This window comes from Jatropha curcas, chromosome 10, assembly GCF_041381405.1.
Source record: "Jatropha curcas cultivar XTBG-Jc1 chromosome 10, XTBG_Jcur_1.0, whole genome shotgun sequence".
Classification (NCBI taxonomy): Eukaryota; Viridiplantae; Streptophyta; class Magnoliopsida; order Malpighiales; family Euphorbiaceae; genus Jatropha; species Jatropha curcas.
The window spans coordinates 25,932,529-25,953,024 of record NC_143160.1 but is presented as its reverse complement, the minus strand read 5'-3'; the positions used below and the strand labels follow the sequence as shown (position 1 = coordinate 25,953,024).

The 20,496-nt window shown below is 33.7% G+C and overlaps 1 protein-coding gene across 2 annotated transcripts; it reads left to right on the top strand.

Annotated features, from left to right (window-relative positions):
- Nucleotides 1-5,439: 5,439 nt before the first annotated feature.
- On the top strand, nt 5,440-19,104 carry LOC105637262 (uncharacterized). Of its 2 annotated transcripts, XR_016318474.1 has the most exons (6): nt 5,440-5,860; nt 5,938-6,072; nt 9,566-9,653; nt 16,781-16,837; nt 17,788-17,922; nt 18,767-19,104. XR_016318474.1 is itself a non-coding variant. In XM_012220682.4 (5 exons), the coding sequence occupies exons 1-5, from the start codon at nt 5,528-5,530 to the stop codon at nt 18,830-18,832; spliced, it is 726 nt and encodes a 241-aa protein (XP_012076072.1). In that variant the 5' UTR covers nt 5,450-5,527; the 3' UTR covers nt 18,833-19,104. The 2 variants fall into 2 exon arrangements, 1 of the variants encoding a protein (XP_012076072.1); XM_012220682.4 differs by lacking the exon at nt 9,566-9,653 and having other exon boundaries at nt 5,450-5,860.
- The last annotated feature ends 1,392 nt before the right edge of the window (nt 19,105-20,496 follow it).

The following is a 20,496-nucleotide window of genomic DNA, read 5'->3' as shown; positions in this document are numbered from 1 at the left end:
CCCTCATCCCTTTGAAATTTCTCTACCAAACTAATTATTACATTAAAGCAATATTAGGTATCCATTTAGGACCCTTTACATTAAGCCAATATACAATATAAAACCATAGCAATAAAAAAGGCATCCATACAATATAAATCCAAACATAAAACACATTCACTGAATCACAACTCCATACACAGAATCATAAACATTCATTCATCTAACAAATGATTAAATGATGGATGTTTATGTTCAAGAGTTAATAAATAATGGGTTAGTGCAACAGTAATCATAATATAATAAATTAAAGGGCTTAAATTTAAAGGACAGAATATTAAAAGTGCTTGAAAGTAAAGAACATTAATTTAAAAAAGGCAATAATTAAATATTAGAGCAAGATTAGAGTTCAAGGCCTTGATGTTCATCATTCACGCCCATTACTACTCAAAATCTTGTTTATTGATGTTTGTTAAACCATTTGTGGACAAAAATGCATCCCAAATCTAAGGTTGGAGCTTTGCCACTAGATATCCGAATCGAGACGATTTTATTAATTATTAATGTTCTGGACCTTTCAAATGAAGTGTCTGGCGCCACAGGTAAAGTGGCGCTAGGCCCTTCCCTAATCAGGAAGGTTCCAGATTGGAACAGAGTCAACAAGGGCAGATCTGTGGTGAAGTGGCGCGAGCCGCTTGCTTATGGCGCATGCCACTACGGCTATCAGCATGCCACTTCGGCATAGAAAGCCTCTTTTGATTGATCCCGGGTTTTCCTCTCAACCAGACTCAAAAATGGTGATTAAACACTAAAAGAAAAAGGAAAAGAGATGAGGAAATGGATTAAAGACCCTCATAAACTACTTTTTAAAAGATTTTCCAAGATTTTTTATGAGAATGGATGAAGAAACCCAAAAGTTGATTTTTTTGATCCAATAATCTGAGTCTGAGATTAGATCTACGTGTTTTTGGGATTTTCAATGAATCCTTAAGATTTTTGATGATTGGAAATGAATGAATCACAACTTAAACCAAAGAGAAACACAAGTTTAGCTTTGATTTTGAGTTGAATTTTCCAAAAATCCTCCCTTTACACAATTCCCTATGCCTTATTTATAGGCAAATGGGAATGTGTAGCCCTATTTTAGGGCTTACGTGGCAAAAATGCCATTGGTGGGCCCCAAAATAGGGTCGGGCCCACTTTTATCAAATCGGACTGGATGGTACACAAAACGAGACAGTGCACCGAAAAGTATGCTGAGAGAGTCCGATGTGCTTCTTGGGCCCGGTTTCGATGCGAAACGCCTTGTAACCCGAAAAAGTAAAAATGGTTAAACACATGTATTACCTCAACCATGGACCATTAATTCGAAAATCCAGATGATCGGGGATCCCAATCCAAACTTATGTGAAAAGTGGTTTATCATCATTGAGCCTTTAGGGGCAAATTTAAGCGTCTACATCAGGCTGGAATAGTAGCACGTGAATTCAATGTGCAGAGAGAATGTGAATGCTTCATTCTAATTCAACGTTGCACAAACGATAGCATTTTGCCAAAAATAATTAGAAAAATGCAGCTCCCTTTCCATCTCCTTGTTGTGTTGCTACCGAATCAGAAAATAAAAAGAACAGCAGTCGGAGAAGCTGCTAGGGACGAGGAGAAGGTCTAATCGGCCATTCCTTAGCTGGTCTTGCCGAAAAACATAAGAAAATGGAAGGATGGTGGCTATCTCGATCAAAATCGCAGCTCAACACCTCCCCCATTATTGCACTACACAGGTCAAAAGTGGAGATAGGAGAGAATGGCAGAGAGGCGATGGCAGTAGAATTGGGTTGATCGAAAAGTGGAGAGGGAGGAGTTGGTGTTGGCCAGACACAAGCAAATGATCGAAAAAAAAAATAAAAATGGAGGAGGAGGGTTGTGCATGTCGGGAAGAAGGGAGAAGATAGGTTTAAGCTCGGGCTAGTTTGGGTTGATGAAGGTCCAATTTGGCCCAAATCATGGATTTTTACTTGGTTTTTTAATTGGTTTGGGGATTTCTAATGGGTTTAATTGGTTTAACAAATATAAATGCCACATGGAATAAGTATGCAAACGTGTTTGAAAAAAAAATGCCACGTAAAAGCCATTGTATTTCACACTCAATTCTGTAACTGAATAAGGGTTTAAAAGATACAAAAAATAACAAGTTAAGGGGCCTAGTAGGTCCCCTGCAAAGTTGATGTTGACAAATGGTTAAAATGAAAAAATTCAAGGGGGATTTTATGCATTCGCCCATTTAGAAACCTTACAAACATTTTAGGACATCCTCAAAATAACAGGGGTCAAGGTCGGCCAGTGAGACGATGGGGGATAAGCTTCATCGTCGAGAGGGAAACAGCCCGGATCACCAGCTAAGGCCCCTAAATGACCGCTTAGATCCACAAATAAGATCCAATTATCTCAGATCGGATTATATTTATTTGATACACTGTTGTCAATATGAGTGTGAATATACTGAAAAAAAAATCGATTTTTTCGTTATGTTAGCAGTCTATAGGTATGAATAGAGTATGAATAAAAGAAGAAAAGGGGGGGATAGTAGAGAAAAGGTTATACAAAGCTATATATGTATACGAATTACCCGCACCCTTTATTTCATTATTGACCATGTCTCCCGAGCTCAGTACATATGGCCCAAGACGTTCTTCCACATCTTGACTTAGGTACCGACTGGCAGGAACTCTCTCAATATCGACTTTCTGCTTCTGCTTATGCTAATGGTCTGGTAAAAGCTCTTCTTCCTTCGATCTACTTCTCTCGGTATATCTCGGTGGTATATATATATATATTCTAAGAAATAACAAGCAAACAAAATGGGAAGAATGAAGCATTTTTTTTTTTAGAAAATAATTTCTTATTTTGTATTTTTTATTTTTATTTTAATACAAAAAGCTATATATTAAATTGAATAACGCGAAGGGAGCGGAGAAAATGAGAGACATCTCGTAGTTTCTTGAACCTGTGGCCATTAGGTTAAAAGCCCACCCAAGCTAAGTAAATTTAGCTTAGATTGTATTGGGTTTTCATTTTTTGTTTTAATATTTTAAACATTTTTTTCTAGTAAGGAAAAAAGATTCAAGTTTTTTTTTTTTTTTTTTTTGTTTCGAAAGAAGGAGAAAGATTCAAGTTAAATATGCATTTATTACTAAATTAAATATAATAATTTCGTTAATATAGTTTTGTTTTATACATTTATTTTAATAAAGATATAAAAAAATTATGTAGCATAGCATAACTATAATATATTAGGATTTCATTAAAAACTTCAAATCAATACAAATAATGCAAGAAAGACATGACTCTCTCCTGAAGATCAGACATAAAACAAAATAATTATTACTAAACTAATTATTGTTCGCTGATCTAATAAGAAATCTTAATGAAAATTGGAAGATGAACTTGAAAAAAAGTAATAGATCGTCAAAGTGACTGGCTAGATAAGCTCCTTGAATCTTCTATACATGGTCTAATATCCATGAACTAATTATTTATGACGAACCCAAAGGATTTGAACTACTAAATCAATAGAGTAAAATGCCACACTACCAGGCTCAAAAAAAACAAAGATCATCATGAATTGCACACTTGTCCAAATAAAACAAAACAAATGCAAAAAAAACAAAACAAGTACTCCACATAAAATGGAGAGATCACAAACTCCATACAAAATGGAGATAAACTATGAAAAATAGCAGAAACATAAATAATATAGATCAATGCCAAATAGACATAGATCTGTAACTTATCTAACCAAAAACACAAAGTTTGATAAAATAAAAAATAATAGGGAGGGGTTGCACAAAAGACAAGAATCAACCCCTTCCTATATTTACATAGTTAGTTTTTGTGTTTCAATGGAGAAAAGGAAAGAATTCTAATGAAGAAGGTAGCGAGAGCATCACATAAATATATTTAGTATTTATCATTTATTTTTATGAAATTACTGTTTCAAGGATATTTTAGGAAAGAAAGTTAAATGAATTTTCAATTATAAATTTATTTTATACATGATTATGTGAAATTCAATTGAATTACATATTTTAAATTAATCTACACTTTTATATTATATATAAAAGTGGGAATGAGGGGGAAATAATGAGATTTTTTATATTATTCTTGTAAATTTAAGATACTTTAAAATAACTTTAGTTATAACAATTAAAACATTTTAACACAAAAAATATATATAAATCTATATAATTTGATTGGATGTTTTTTTAACTTTTTTTAATAGATAAATGCATATAGATAATTAAGCATTTGAAAATTTTAAATTTTACTATTATTATCTTATTATGTCTAATTATTTTTTATTTCATTATATTATTATATATATTATTAATAATAATATTAATAATTTATTATTATAATTTTTATTTACTATAATTGTAATTTATCTTCAATATTATTATTTTAAATGAATATGTGTAAATACAAGGCATTTGAAAATTTTTACTTTTTTTAAAATTTATTTTAAATAAATATATCCTGATAATTAAGATTTTGATTTAAAAAGAATATAGTTAAATTTCTTTAATTACCAATTCACCCTAATTTGGTTGGCGAAAAATAGGATAAAAATATTATTTTTAAACGTCTCAAATTTGATTAATTATATTGATAGCTAATTTAATTTAAATCATATTCTTTCTATTAAGGAATATAATTTTATTAATAAATTTTTAAAATGATTTCATGATTTTGATTGATTAAAAAAATAAAAATAAGAATAATTATTATTTATAAATATTTAATTTTATTTATTAGGTTAGTTTCTTATTCTGTTGCTAAAGTATATTCATTACTAAAAGAAATTATAATAAAAGTTATTAACAAACTATGTAAGTTAATTATAAAACATAAAATAAAAGTTATATGATGATTTTTATAAATTAATTTTGTACTTAAATAAAAAATAAAAGGAATTAGCATATAATAAAAATTATATGAATTAGTATATTGAAGAGAATATAAATGACATATTTCATATTTAAATTACCATTTTAAAAGGAGAAACAAGTATATTAATTTTTTTTAATGAGATATTAAAGTGCAACACATATAATTATAAAAAATATTTTAATGTATATATAAAAATCACTGTATTTATTGGAATCTAAATAAAAATTTATATTTTAATTATATAAATAAAAAGCTAAATGAATATAAAAAATGAGCATATAATCAAATATAATCAACGTGTATCGCACGTCATAAAAATAATTAGTCATATTAAATATGAGAATTCATTAACAAATGAATCGAATGAGAATTTATTTATAAATAAATTTTATATTTTTGAATTCATTTATATCAAACTAAGTGTAAAAATAAATAATTAAATATTATATGAAAAATTAAAAGGAAAGGAGTTAGACAGTTGATCACCTGATGACGTCCGCTCCTATTCTATCCAAAACCATCTTCCCCACAAAATTTAAGGAAACCAAAAAAAAAAAAAAAAACAAAAAGACAAAAGAGAAAAAAAACCAAAAACACCATTAACATGTTCTTTTTTTTCTTTCTTATTTTCAATTTGAAGTTTTATCTAAAAACCTCAGCTAATTCGATTCAGGAAATGATGAGCATTGTATGTGGCCACGGCCACCATTGCAATTGGAGAGTGAGAGTTGGAGTTCAAAACCCTATTTGCAAATCAAGATTTAATCAGTTTCCTCAACTTCCATATTTTCGTTTTGGAGGGTTTATTCTCTATAATTATACCCGCAAATATACGCCTGTCATATGCTGCAGTTCGGTGGATGATTTGGATGGCAATGATTCAGAAGAAGAAGATGATGAAGTTAGCGACAACAAAGATAAAGCCGAAGCTGCTGGGGTATGTCCAATTTTTGTTATTAGTTTGAACTTTTAATAACAAGAAATGATTTATTATGCTAAATTATGATTCTCCAGATTGATAGCGAAATGCTGAGAAAGAATCTTGAAAGAATTGTTGGTGCAGATGATTCCAACTTTAGTGGAATAGACCTTGCAACTCTTATTAGGAACAAGTATGGCAGGTCTTATGATGTTCAACTAATAAAGAAGGTACGCCTTCTTTGCTCAAAGTCCATGTATTAATTGAAAGCATGCTGTTGTTTCTCTTCTCTTTGATTTTTCATGTGAAATATTAGTTGCAGTGGGCAGTACAGTACAGAATTACAAGTTTTAGGAATTGTTTACTGTCTCCGGACTCCAAATTATGCAATTTTCCAGACTTTTTATTTTTATTAGTTCTTATCATTTAGCAACCTGACTTAGTTTCTATTGCCATCTCAAAATTTTCCTTTTTCCTCCTGATTTTCTTTGATTACCATCAATTTTGATACACTTTGATTAGTATAGTAGATACATTTCCTTATGAGACTAAATCAACTTATGAACCAAGCTTTGTTGGCATCTTTTGCTATGTACATGTTGTTATGAAAGCTAAACAACAGAGACATAGACTGGTCAAAGTTCTATTTGTGTAAATAGGGCTAAACATTATCTAGTGCTAAAGTAATGACAAACTAAGAGATGGAAGGATGCCTGACACGTGCGCGCACACAAACACACGTATACATACGTTCTGCTATGATTAGTTCATGTTGACTTCCCCCTTCTCGTGGAAGGTTCATGCCTTCATGGTGTTCATTGCTGATGCTTTGTAGGACTTTGGTTGACAATATTTAGCTTCTCTATTTCTCATGCCACCCTTCAACCCAAAAAGATAAATAAAATAAAAAAATTGTTTTAGTAGAGAAAAGCAATGTTATAAATACCATTTGTTTGAATCAGCAGTATGCTGATTCATTTTTATTTTTCAAAACTTGGCTTCAGCAAAAAAAAAAAAAAAGTTAGACTTGAGTCCATGCATTAAGGTGTTTTCCAAGGCAACTCTCTACTCAATTGTCTTATTTGTTTTTTTCTTACTGACAAGTAATCTTGTTTCAGCAGTCTTGATCTATTAGTTGGTACATCTTTAGACTTTTAAAGGACATGGTCTCCTAAATGAAATGCACAACTTAATCAAAATTTGTTTAAAACTAAAATTTTAAAATTGTCCAAATGACCAAAAAAAAAAAAAAGGAAAAAAAAAAAAAATCTTTGTATGCATTGTCAAGTTTAGCCTGAGTTGAGATGTTGGTAATAAATTTAGCTAGTTGACTACTTACCAAAAAAATAATAATAAATAAATAAAAGGAAAGAAATCACGTATGTGGATTATAGCTTACTTTCAGATTCAACAATTTGATTCCCAGAAGCTTTACTCTTGCTTTTGATCATTTTCCGCACTAAGTTTCACAATCTTTTGAAACTCTATAATATTATATTTCTTTATTTGGCTCATCCATGCTGAAAAATTTTGTTGATAGCAACTTTATTATTAACTTACCCAAAGTCATAGTCTGCCTCCATGCCCAAATTTTTAATAACCAAAATTTCACTACATTTTGAAGTTCCATAAACTTGATTTTTGTCCCATCTTGTTTGCACCCAAGTTTTATCAAGCCATATTTGTTGCAATGTAGACAACTTCACCAAAAGTCTTAAGACATTGTTTCTTATAACATGGCTCCAAGTTGCCATAAGTGTTATTTTCAAGTGGTAAAAGTCAATGCTCATGTTTGTCTTCATCCGTCACCAACTTGTAACGAAGTTTGGGATTTGCTACTGTTGAAATCCTTATAATCAATATTGATTTACTTTCCTAGTTAGCTAGACTTTCTTAGTTAATTATTTTCCTATTTTAGAGAGATTCTTGTATATAAATTACCTAGTGTAGGGATTGTAATTAACACAATAGAAAGAAATACAACATATTCTTTCCTTTAATTTCTTAATGGTATCAGAGCCATTGCCGTGAATTTTTCGGCAACGGTTTTGATTTGAGAGTGGTCTGAGATATACACAGCACCGCCGGGATTGGGAGTTGGTCATCACCGCCCACCTCAGAAGGAAGAGCGACCGCGGATCGGCCCTCCGTCCAAACCGTGTCGCCACCCAACCATGCGCGTGTGTACACACGCCTCCAGAAGTTTCTGACCATTCTTCACGCGCCGGTGCGTGCGACTATTTCCAGCGAGCTCCGTCGACTTTTCTTGTTCCGGCGGCCTCGACTAGGTGTGGCGACTTTGACTTATTGGTTCTTCAGCACCAGTTTTGCCTTTTGGAATTATTTTCCCTTTTTTGGCTTATTTCTACCATTGCCGCTCGAGTTTTTTTTTCTAGTCTGACATTATGGGTGACAGAAAGAAGGTAGATATGGGTTTTCACTCAGAGAGCCCCTCACTTCAGATTAATCCGATGAAGTTAGATGGAACAAACTACCTGGCTTGGTCTCGGTCTTGTTTATTATTTATTGAAGCTAGAGGTTTGTAGGGATACCTTGATGGTGGAGCGACTAAACTAGTTTCGACAGATTCGGGCTTTAACAAGTGGAAATCTTAGAATTCTCTTATTATGTCTCGGTTAATAAATTCCATGTGCAGCCAACTATTTCCTGAGGATATTTGCTTCTTGATACAACTAAGAAGATATGGAATGCCGTTTCACATATGTATTCACAAACTGTAAACTATGCTCAGAGATATGAATTGCGACAGAAAGTTCATGAGACAAAGCAGGGTGATCTAACTATCGCTCAATATTTTGCAGAACTTAGTGGGTTCTGGCAGGAACTGGACTATTACCAGGATTTTAGAGCAAAATGTCCTGATGATGCAACTCAAGTTCAGAAGTTGATTGAAGTAGCGTGTGTATGATTTTCTGGCGAGCCTAAATAACGAGTATGATTAGATTCGTGTTCAAGTTCTTGGATGAAACCCTTTTCCATCCTTGCGACAAGCATAGTCCTTTATACAACAAGAGGAGTCTAGGAGGAGTGCCATGGCTCACGGGTCTATGATCAATAAAGCAGGGTTGATTGCTGATTTTGCAAGAGCGCAAATGCAGGCTGCAAAGAGTGGATCTTCGGATAGTGATCAGTTAGTTTATGACTATTGTGGTAAGAACAGGCACACTAAGGAGTTCTGCTGGAAATTACATGGACGCCCAACTAAAGGGCGTGGAGAGAAACGTGTCAGTTCTTCTAGACTACAGGCGCACATATTTGATGGTGGGGCTTTATTTGAGGAACCATTTACTGCTGGTAGCTTTTCTGATAAGGAAATTCAGTCCCTGAAACGATTGTTGTCGCAGCTTGAATCTTCCTCAAGTTAGACTGCAACTTCTAATTTTGTCAATTCAACTTCTTACTTTCCTTGCTAAAATTGCAAAATCCTATTGGGTTATAGATTCAGGAGCAAACAAACATACAACAGGCTTTATAAAACATTTCCTTACATATACTAAATATCGAGGCACCGACAAAATCCGAATTGCGGATGGCTCTTTAGTACCTATTGCTGGCACATGTTCTATTGATTGTACTCTCAATATTAATTTCTCCTTTGTTCTTCATGTTCCTAGATTTCCTATTAATCTCTTATTTGTTAGCCTAATCACAAAAACACTTAACTGCAAAGTAACCTTTTATCCTATTCATTGTATATTTCAGGAGATGAACACAGGGAGAACGATTGGCAGTGGTAGCTTGCGCGATGGACTGGATCTGTTGGATGATGTGTGTCGTTTTTTAAATTCGGGTACCAGTCAAGCTTTGTTAGGAACTTCTAGAAATCCTTCCCATGAGGTTATTCAATGGCATAAGAGATTAGGACATCCTTCTTTTTCTGTTTTAGGACGTTTATTTCCCACTTTGTCTACTAAGTGTGATTTTGATTTATTAGTATGTGATGTTTGTGAACTTGCCAAACACACTAGGCATTCTTATTCTTCAATTAATAAGAAAAGTTTGGTACCTTTTGCTACTATTTATTCTGATGTATGGGTTCCTACTAAAACTGTTCTCTTTCTGGTTATAGATGGTTTGTGACCTTTATTGATTGTTGCACTAGATTGACTTGGGTTTATTTGATGAAAGGAAAAAATGAAGTTTTTTCGGGTTTTCAGAAAAAAATGAAGTTTTTTCGGGTTTTCAGAACTTCCATAAGATGATTTTTGCTCAGTTTGATGCGCATATTAAAATCCTAAGAACTGATAATGGTACTAAATACATGAATGCAAATTTTCGTACCTATTTAGATTCTAATGGTATCATACATCAAACTAGTTGTGTCAATACTAGTGCTCAAAATGGAGTAGCTTAAAGAAAAAACAGGCATTTACTAGAAGTAGCTCAGTCTCTTATGTTTACAATGAATCTTCCTAAACCATATTAGGGGATGCTATTTTTACTGCTGCTTACCTTATTATTCGTATGCCTCTTCGTACTTTAAACTTAAAAACTCCATTAGAGGTTCTTCAAGGAAAAAACTCTTATATTGTACCTCCTAAAGTTTTTTGTTGTGTTTGTTTTGTTCATCAGAACGATCTAGGCAAATTAGATCCTCGAGCTTTGAAGTGTGTGTTTGTTGGCTACTCTAATACTCAAAAGGGGTACAAATGTTATTATCCTCCTTCGAGAAAATACTTTGTGAGTATGGATGTTACCTTTAGAGAATTTGAATATTATTTTCCTTCCCAGTCACCTCTTCAAGGGGAGAAATGTCAGTGGAAGAGGTGATAGATAATTCTATGGACATTCCCTTGCTGGGGGAGATTCCTATAAGCATAGATAACAAGGGAGACCAACCAATAGAAACTTGGGAAGATTGGATAGACCTGATTTGAAAACATACACACGGCAGGATAATACAGATACAACCATAGAGCATGAAATCTCTGCTCAACCGTCCTCTCCAAATTCAGGTCCTGAAAATACAGAAGAACAAGAACCTGGTGAGTCTTCTTTGATTCCTGTTGATTCTGTTCCTAATCCTGATTCTAATCCCTCTTATACTGATCTTGATCTTCCTATTGTCCTCCTCCTATAGAGCCTTTGTTTTGTCTGTTTCTTTTATTTCTATACCGCAGGATTGGCAAGAGGCATTGCAAGACTCAAAATGGAAGGTGTTAAGGATTAGTTGTAAATAGAACTCTGTTAGGAGTTAGATTCGTAATAGGTTTATAGTATCTTGTATGTGTATATATATGTGTCCCTATTGATGAATCAAAAAAGCAAGAAAATATTTTTCCACATTAAATTTACATGGTATCAGAGCCTGTGGCTCTTTAAACTTGACTTTTCCCGTTTGTGTTGAAAATTTCCGGTGGCTGTCAGTGTTTCCAGTGGCTGTCAGTGTTGGTGACCATTCTAGGGTCAATGTTTTGTCTCACCGCCTACTCCAAGAGCTGCTCCAACTGCCGACTGGCGTTCCCTCAAAATCCAGTCACCGGATTCCCTGCGCGTGGGCCTCACGCGCCGATTTAGTTTTCTGCTACAGCACCGGCGGCGCGTCCGGCTGTTTTCGGTGATCGGAAATTGCTTTCTAGCTTCGATTCTAGGTCCCGCAATTTACTCAAGTGGTTGTTTTCCGATCTGTCGAAGTTTTGGTAGGAGCGTTCTCAGTTTTGTCAATTTGGCGTTTCAGGTTACCTCTTGTTCCTGTTTGCGTTGAAAGGCTATTTTTTTTGTCTCTTTCTGTGTTGCTGATAGGGTGTTTAGTTTTTATTAATAATGGATCCTAAACGCAAGTGTACTCATCTTATTTCTTCTTTTGTCAGTTATGATCATCTTTCTTCTTCATCTCGTTGTTTTGTAAGTAACGTAGACTCTGTCTCTACCCCTAAAACTGTTGTCCAAGCTTTGTCCCATTCTGGTTGGTGTGTAGTAATGAAAGAGCAGATGGCTGCTTTAGATACTAATGGTACTTGGGATCTTGTGCCTCTCCTGGCAGGTAAGAAAACTATTGGTTGTAAGTGGGTTTTCACCATGTAAGTGAATCCTGATGGGTCTGTTGCTCGTCTCAAGGCTCGATTAGTTGCTAAGGGTTATTCTCCGATTTATGGCCTTGATTATTTTGATACTTTTTCTCCTGTCACCAAATTGTCTTCTGTTCGTTTATATATTTCTTTAGCAGCTACTTTTGACTTGCCTTTACATCAGCTAGATGTTAAGAATGCCTTTCGTCATGGGGATCTTCAGGAGGAAGTTTACATGGAGCAACCACCAAGCTTTGTTGCTCAGGGGGAGTCGGGAAAAGTGTGTAAACTTCGAAAATCTCTTTATGGCCTAAAACAAAGTCCTCGAGCTTGGTTTCGTAAATTTTGCAATGTGGTACATCAATTTGGCATGCAGAAGAGTACTTCTGATCATTCTGTATTTTTCAGAAGTACTGAGACTGGTTTGATTCTACTTGTGGTTTATGTTGATGACATTGTTACCACAGGGAGTGATTCAACCGGCATTACATCACTCAAGTCATTTCTCCAGACTCGATTCGAGACAAAAGACTTAGGATTGTTGAAGTATTTTTTGGGTATTGAAGTGTCTAGGTGTAAGAGAGGTATATTCTTATATCAAAGGAAGTATGTCCTTGACTTACTGAAGGAAACTAGAAAGTTGGGGGCCAAGCCATGTAGTGCTCCAATGACTCCTAATTTGCTATTTGATGATCCTGAGATGTATAAAAGGTTAGTGGGCAAACTGAATTATCTTACAGTAACATGTCCAGATATTTCTTACTCTGTAAGCGTCTTAAGCCAGTTTATGTATTCTCCTACTGTTATCCATTGGGAAGCTTTAGGACAGTTTTTTGCTACTTGAAAGGTAATCTAGGTCGTGGCCTCCTTTACCGTAATCATGGGCATTTGGACATTGAGTGTTTTTCAGATGCGGATTGGGCAGGTTCGAAGGTTGATAGAAGATCAACTTCAGGATATTGTGTCTTTGTGGGTGGAAACTTGATATTGTGGAGGAGCAAGAAACAAAATGTAGTCTCACGATCGAGTGCTGAATCATAATATCGAGCTATGGCACAATCTGCTTGTGAATTAATTTGGATTCGTCAATTGTTAGAGGAAGTTGGCTTCAAGTCATCCTCACCTGCAAAGTTATGGTGTGATAATCAAGCTACTCTTCATATTGCATCAAATTTAGTATTCCATGAACGAACAAAACATATCGAGATTGATTGTCATTTCATTCATGAAAAGATATAACAGGGTGTTATCTCTACAGGGCACGTTAAAACAAGTTCACAGTTAGGAGATATCTTTATAAAAGCTCTAAATGGACATCGGGTTAACTATCTTTGTAACAAGTTGGGCATGATTAACATCTATGCTCCAACTTGAGAGGGAGTGTTAAGGATTAGTTGTAAATAGAATTCTGTTAGCAGTTAGATTTCTAATAGGTTTATAGTATCTTGTATGTATATATATATGTGTCCCTATTGATGAATCAAAAAAGCAAAAAAATATTTTTCCACATTAAATTTACAGAAGGCTGCAATGATTGAGGAAATGAGAGCTTTGGCAAAAAATGAGACATGAGATTTTGTAATTCCTCCACCAGGAAAGAAACTGGTTGGATGTAAATGGGTGTTCACAGTTAAACATAGGGCAGATGGTTCAATTGAGAGGTACAAGGCTAGATTGGTAGCCAAAGGGTTTTGTCAGACCTATGGGGTTGATTACCAGGAGACATTTGCTCTTGTAGCCAAGATGAACACTATCAGAATTTTATTGTTTTGTGCAGCCAATCTTGACTGGGAGTTACATCAATTTGATGTTAAAAACGCCTTTCTACATGGTGATATGAAAGAAGAGGTGTATATGGAGATTCCTCCTAGATTTGCTGATGACAAGACCAGAGGGAAAGTTTGCAAACTGAAGAAGTCATTATATGGGCTGAAGCAGTCACCAAGAGCATGGTTTGAAAGATTTAGTAAAGCCATGTTCTCTTTTGGGTACATTCAAAGCGATGCTGATCATACCTTGTTCGTTAAACATCATGCAGGTAAGATCACATTACTTATTGTTTATGTTGATGATATAGTGGTGATAGGGAATAATGAAGAAGAAATGACTCACTTGAGAAATTTGTTAGCTAGGGAGTTTGAGATTAAGGATTTGGGAAAGTTGAGATATTTCCTTGGAATTGGAGTTGCTATATCTGAAAAGGAATTTTTATCTCTCAAAGGCAGTACATTCTTGATCTCCTTAAGGAAACCAGTATGTTGGGATGTAAGCCTACAGAATCACCCATTGATGCTAATCACAAGCTTCAAGCTGGAGTAGGAAGTCCGGTTGATGTAGGCACGTATCAGAGATTGGTTGGGAGACTGATTTATCCTTCCCATACTAGACCAGATATTGTCCATGCTGTTAGTCTAGTGAGTCAGTACATACATGACCCTCGGGAATCTTCACTTAGAAGCTGTGCATCAGATTTTGAGATATTTAAAATCAGCCCTAGGTTGAGGATTGTTATTTTCTAAACATGGCCATTTGAAAATAAATGGGTCCACAAATGCAGATTGGGCTGGTTCTCTTGATGACAGAAGATCAGCCTCAGGTTATTGTGTTTTTCTCGTTGAAAACTTAGTCAAATGGAGAAGCAAGAAACAGACTGTCGTTGCTAGGTCCAGTGCAGAAGCTGAGTATAGAGCTATGACATAAGGAATCTGTGAACTTCTATGGTTGCGTAGAGTGATGGGAGAATTAAAGGTGTTCGAAACAACAGATACATCCTTGTTTTGTGATAGTAAAGCAGCCATCAGTATCGTGAATAACCTAGTCCAGCATGATCGAACTAAGTACATAGAAATTGATCGTCACTTTATAAAAGAGAAGATAGTTGAAGGTTCCATAAATGTTTCCTATGTGGCTTCAAAAGAGCAACTGGCTGATGTTTTTACAAAGGGCTTGAGTAGCAAGTTGTTTCATCCTTTGGTTTGCAAGTTGGGTATGTGTAATATCTTTGCACCAACTTGAGGGGGGTGTTGAAATCCTTATAATCAATATTGATTTACTTTCCTAGGTAGCTAGACTTTCCTAGTTGATTATTTTCCTATTCTAGAGAGATTCTTGTATATAAATTACCTAGTGTAGGGATTATAATTAACACAATAAAAAGAAATACAACATATTCTTTCCTTTAATTTCTTCAGCTACCTTCATCAATTTTGGAACAATAAGAAATCAATTGGAAATAGTTGTAAGTAACACTTTGGTATAAAATATAGTTGTTTCACCAAATGAATAGATGACTTTCTAGACTACATAAAATTCCTTTTACTTTAAAAGAAAAAAAAAGTTCTAATCAATAAGTTTCTTATTTTTAAACATAAACGAATTTTACCCATGCTTCGACAAATGTGATAGTGTTGTACTTGATCGCACCAACTTGCTACTTCACACTCAACTTTACATGATGCAAGTTTAAACTTTTGATTTCCAAGAATCTCATTGAATATAAAAAAAGGCTTCAAGATAACTACCATCTAACATAATCTTACATGAAGAACTCTTCGCTTAAAATAAGGAATATGTTTAAATCTAGGAATGTGCATTGCTTGCGAGCTACAATCTACCATTTCATAATCCCAAAAATTTTACTCCAGAAAAAGTTTATCCTCTGCAGTCATCTTTATTGAAAAGGTTGCTTTAAACATTGTACTATGTCACTGAGATAGGAGAAACCTTGCTATACGATCTAGGTGATGGAAACACAAAAACAAGACTAGTTCATTTCTAAATCTCAAACATCGTTAAATCCTTAAGTATATGAACAATACTTTTGGAGTCTACCAGAAAATACAAGAGATGAATTTTATTGATACTTTTCCATAATAATTGGATCCTTCATTCAAATTCTAATTTGTTCATGCTTGTAGAGATGGCAATTTAACTTTACTTCAATGGTAACTCGTGCTTTACCCCATTCCATCTCATTGACATTGAAAATTTTATTTTATTTTTTATTGAGTTTTATAAATGTGGAAATAATTTCCCAAGAAAATACACTATTTATCACAATGTTAATATTTTCTCTGATATTAACAACTACAACAACCACTAAGCCTTATTCCAAACTAATTGGGGGCAATATGAATCCTTCGTTTCCATGCTACTTTTCTCATAGCTAAGTCTACTAATTTCAAGAAGTAGTAAATCTTTTAAGCAACTGCCCTCCATATAGTTCAAGGTCTACCTCTTCTCTGTTTGCACCCTTAACTATCAATGTATCATACTTACGAATCAGAGCATATGCAGGTCTGTGCAAAATATGGCCAAACTATCTCAGGCGTCCTCTCATTCTATCTCCAACTTTAGCCATTTGCACCTTTTATCAGATGTGGTCATTCAAATCCATCTTGACATCCCCATTTCTGCAACATGTGTTTGTGGACATGTTGGGCACTCGGGACCTATCATTTACTCCCATATAAAATGGCAGGTCTCATTTGTATTATGTTTGATGTAACATATGAAAATATAATATTTTAATAATTTAAAATTTCAAAGCTTGAATTGGAGATGCTCACATCTGGTATGATTCAAATTGTGCTGGGGATGAGAATCGAAAAACATGCCCCTCCCCATTATCATTCTTACATAGTTAGGCGTGATGATTAGTACTTCGGTCTTTGAAAAATTTCTGCAAGTTTCCCCTCATAGTGTGGGAATTAGCTGGCAGTTCATGTTCACAAATCCATTGATTTTTGAAGAATCTAGAGTTAGATTGTTTTCCATCACATATTTCATATCTGAACTTGATTTTTACTTGGCATTTGATTGTTCTGTTATTACATGTTTCCAAAGCTCAACTTGATTGTTTTTGGTGTTTCTCCCTGAACTCATCTATTACTTCTAAATGCTTGTGTAGGAGTTCATGGGAAGAAATCTTCTTGCTTTGAACGTCATGTGGAAGTATGTGGAACAGGTATGCTGTTTTTCTGCTATAGATATTCACTGTGTTGGATAGGATTATGAGAAAATTTGTTATAATATTAGAAACATCACCAACTTAATGTATTGTGGAAATTTAGGAACGTGAAGTTTCATTTTGTAGGCCATACAATGCTAAGTGCAACTTTACCCAAAACCAAAAAATCATCAAGGGAAGCAGTGATTTCTATGGCGGTCCCTTTTTTGTCATCACTTTATATGTAGCTAAAAGAGATTGAAAGGCAGCTCTATAACTTATTTAACAAGTAGATCTCCTGGATTTTATTCCTTCTCTAGTTTTTGATCAATTTCGAAAAGATTCTTAAGAACCAATTAAGAAATTAAGGAAACTAGCTAAATAGTGATCAATTTAGCCTCTTAACTCAAAAGACTAATAATTATGTAGCAAAGTTTTTCCAGTTTCTAGTGATAATATTGCAATGAATTTCAGTGCAGTCACTGCTGGATAGATTTTTATTCTCTCATGGCAAAATGTTAACACTAGTTGAAATTCATTTTCGATCAGAGGTTACAGATTGTTTTATGCTAATTCTAGTGGAAAATTTATTTTTAAGCTTGGTGCTTCTCTTAAATTATACAGCATTTCTCCCAGCTTTTGTAAAGCAACGTACCCATTCTCTGGTCATGTTTCCTTGTGAATGGAAATTTTATTTTTAGGTTTTGCAACTTGTTTTCATGGTTTAGGGTCTTGGTGGTTGGGAGTGAGAGTGGGAGGCAGTTAATTGTCAGCATGAATGTCATATGTAAATGTAGTATGGCTATTAAATCACCATTGCGAGATTCAATTACAGAGTGTTGTTACCAAAGAATGCTCCAGATGCTTTAATCACCTGACTTCTCATGTTTCTGCAGGTTTTTTTGTTTTACTTCTTTAGTCATTCCTAATACCTTTTTCTTTTTCCATTATTGTTTTCCTCTGCTTAGAGATCCTTCCCGCTTACCGAGGAAGAGTATCTATTGAGGCTTGACGATGTCGCAAACACATTGAAATGTTGGGGAGCTGTCTCACACATTCGAAGCAGCTTAGCAAAGTCAAAGGAGCGTCCTCGGATTGGGAAGGTAGACTAATAGTACTGTGTTTGCAATTAATTGCCTTTGTTTTTCTAGGCTGAATCTATCATTGGAACTGTTATAGGCTTAAAGAGAATTATAAGGTAAAGTTGAAAATTCCCTGCAATTGATGTAAAAAAGGAAAGAAGAAACAATTGTGCATGAGGATTTTAGAGATTGATATACATACGTGACATTTCGTCAGATCATCTTATTATATTTTATTAAATTCTTTTTCATTATGTTTTGTTGCTTCTATTGAAGTATACTTACCAATCACTAAACTGAAAATCAAAAACTTGTTTATCCATCAGCCTTAACATCAAACAAAATTTCAACTTGTAACAAACTACTTTTAGTTTCCTCATCATTGGATGGACCTCGTATCCCTTATCCCTCCTGTCATCCTACCTGACTGTTTATGTAAAGGGGAAATTTGTTTGGTGAAACTTTATGAAACATTTCCCTGTAGATAATGAAGCCAGGGACAATGAAAAGGGTCCTAATGTGGCTGCCAGGAATTTGCTCTTTCCTTATGATATATGCAACACAAATGCATTCACTCTCTGTCTCTCGTCCTATGCTTCATTGTACACTATTCTAGCCTTCTGAAAATACTGTGTTCATCCATTAGAAGCTCTCATCTTGAGACTTCAAAATATGTCATCTTTTCTTTTTCGTTGTTGCTTTGTGACATTAAAGCAACATGATTTTTCTGAACTCATCACTTGGTATAAAATCTAACATTTTCTACTCCTAATTGAGTGGCAAAAAAAGTAAAAAGAAAGGGAAAAAAAAATACGGCCTTTTCATTTTGTTGTGGCACCTTATTTCTTATTACTGTTTGTCGCAGGCCGTAAGCATTTTTATCGACATGGATGAGACAGGAGGCCGTGCGAATGAATGGATATACAAGTAGATTGTGCAGGATTTTCCCTCTGCCACTTTGGTGCATCCTGTGAATATGAGAGACACGATCCATCCAACTGTCATAAATTACTGTATGGAAGCAGTTGTTATAAGGCATTGAACATTTTCTGCTTCATATTTGTTGTAAGTTTTCTGTCTTACTAGATAGAAACCACAGTGGCATGTAAAGCATTTTCATAGTTATTTTGCTTGAAATTTAATTTCATTTATGAGCACATTCTGCCTCTTATTTATTTATTTATTTATTTATTTTCGGGATAAGTACTATTTAGTCCCTGAAACCCTATTTACTACTTTCTTTTTAGTTAACTAGTTTTTCCATGACACATGTTGTACACTATCATTGTTCCTTTTTTACTTATTGTTTATGCTCATTTATTATTATTTTTATATAATAATTATTAATTATAATTTTTATTTTATAATAATTACTTTTATATATATATATGGCCTAATGAAAAAAAAAACCTTGAACTTCGACATTTTTAACAATTTTAACGTATTTAATCAATAGCAGTCTCAAGTAGTATATCACGAGCCTAATTACTTGGATGTTCTTTCTTTATCTTGCTTTTTCCACACGTAATATTGTGAGAATTTTCCGAGAAAGTAATCTCTTGCTTCTTCATCGATGGAGCGTTTTTTGAAGTACTATATAAATGTCATTCTCGATACATTTATATTGCAAATGTTCAAGGTTTTGATTTTTCTAAAATGATACTATTTGATGATTTGTCATACGTAGCTGCAAATTTATAGTTGGATGATTTATTTCATTTAATTTAAATTTGTCATACGCCGATCTTCTTCTTAAATGAAATATTTTAGTCAATGAATAATATCAATTTAATTTACCTCCATTTTCATTTTATTTTAACTTTCTATTGTTTAGCGTTTCCTCTTTTTTTTTTTTTTTTTTTTAAAGTCTCAAAACTTGCTTGCAATTTTCTTTTGATTAAGAAAAGAGAAAAAAGAAAAAGACAAAAAGAAAGTGACAAATCTAGAGAAATGTCTAAACTAAAGAAATGAGTATAAATTGATCATTTTAATTTTTTTAATTAGAAATTTTAGCTAAATGCATTTAATTGGAAAGCAATTACAAAAAAATTGTAATCATTAGAAATAAAAATTTATTCGACTAAAAAGACTGGTTGCCGTTAAATGTTTTTAGAAATTAAAAATAAAAAATATATTAATGAAAAATATAGAGTGATGTTATTTTCAGAACATAAATTATTATTAACACAGCAAAATTTGTTAATGGACAAACTTGCCCTTTGTATAAAAATGATGGTCTACTGCTCTCAATCCATGATTAACATTATACCAAAACTTTTATATTCATCCACAATATCTTAAATTTTTACTCTTCTCCATTATCTTCTCCTTCTTCACCTTGTAAAATAAAACAACCATTTTTTCTTATTCATCAATTTTTAATTTTTCAATTATTTATTTATTTCTGTTTCTCTATTTATTCCAACCTTTAAGACCAATCAATCTACGCTTGTTTTTTTAGTAATCAGTTTCTAAGTCTAATTTCCTTTTCATTTCCTACCCATTTGCAATCAAAAATTGAAAGTGTTAATATAATTAGCCAAACATATTGCTTTTTGGTTTTTAAATAACCCGAGATAGAGATATTGCATTTGG

Coding starts and splice junctions, on each gene's coding strand:
- LOC105637262 (XM_012220682.4), top strand. CDS start 5,528: ATGTTCTTTTTTTTCTTTCTTATTTTCAATTTGAAGTTTTATCTAAAA. Junction 5,861..5,937: donor ATAAAGCCGAAGCTGCTGGG/GTATGTCCAATT, acceptor ATGATTCTCCAG/ATTGATAGCGAAATGCTGAG. Junction 6,073..16,780: donor ATGTTCAACTAATAAAGAAG/GTACGCCTTCTT, acceptor ATGCTTGTGTAG/GAGTTCATGGGAAGAAATCT.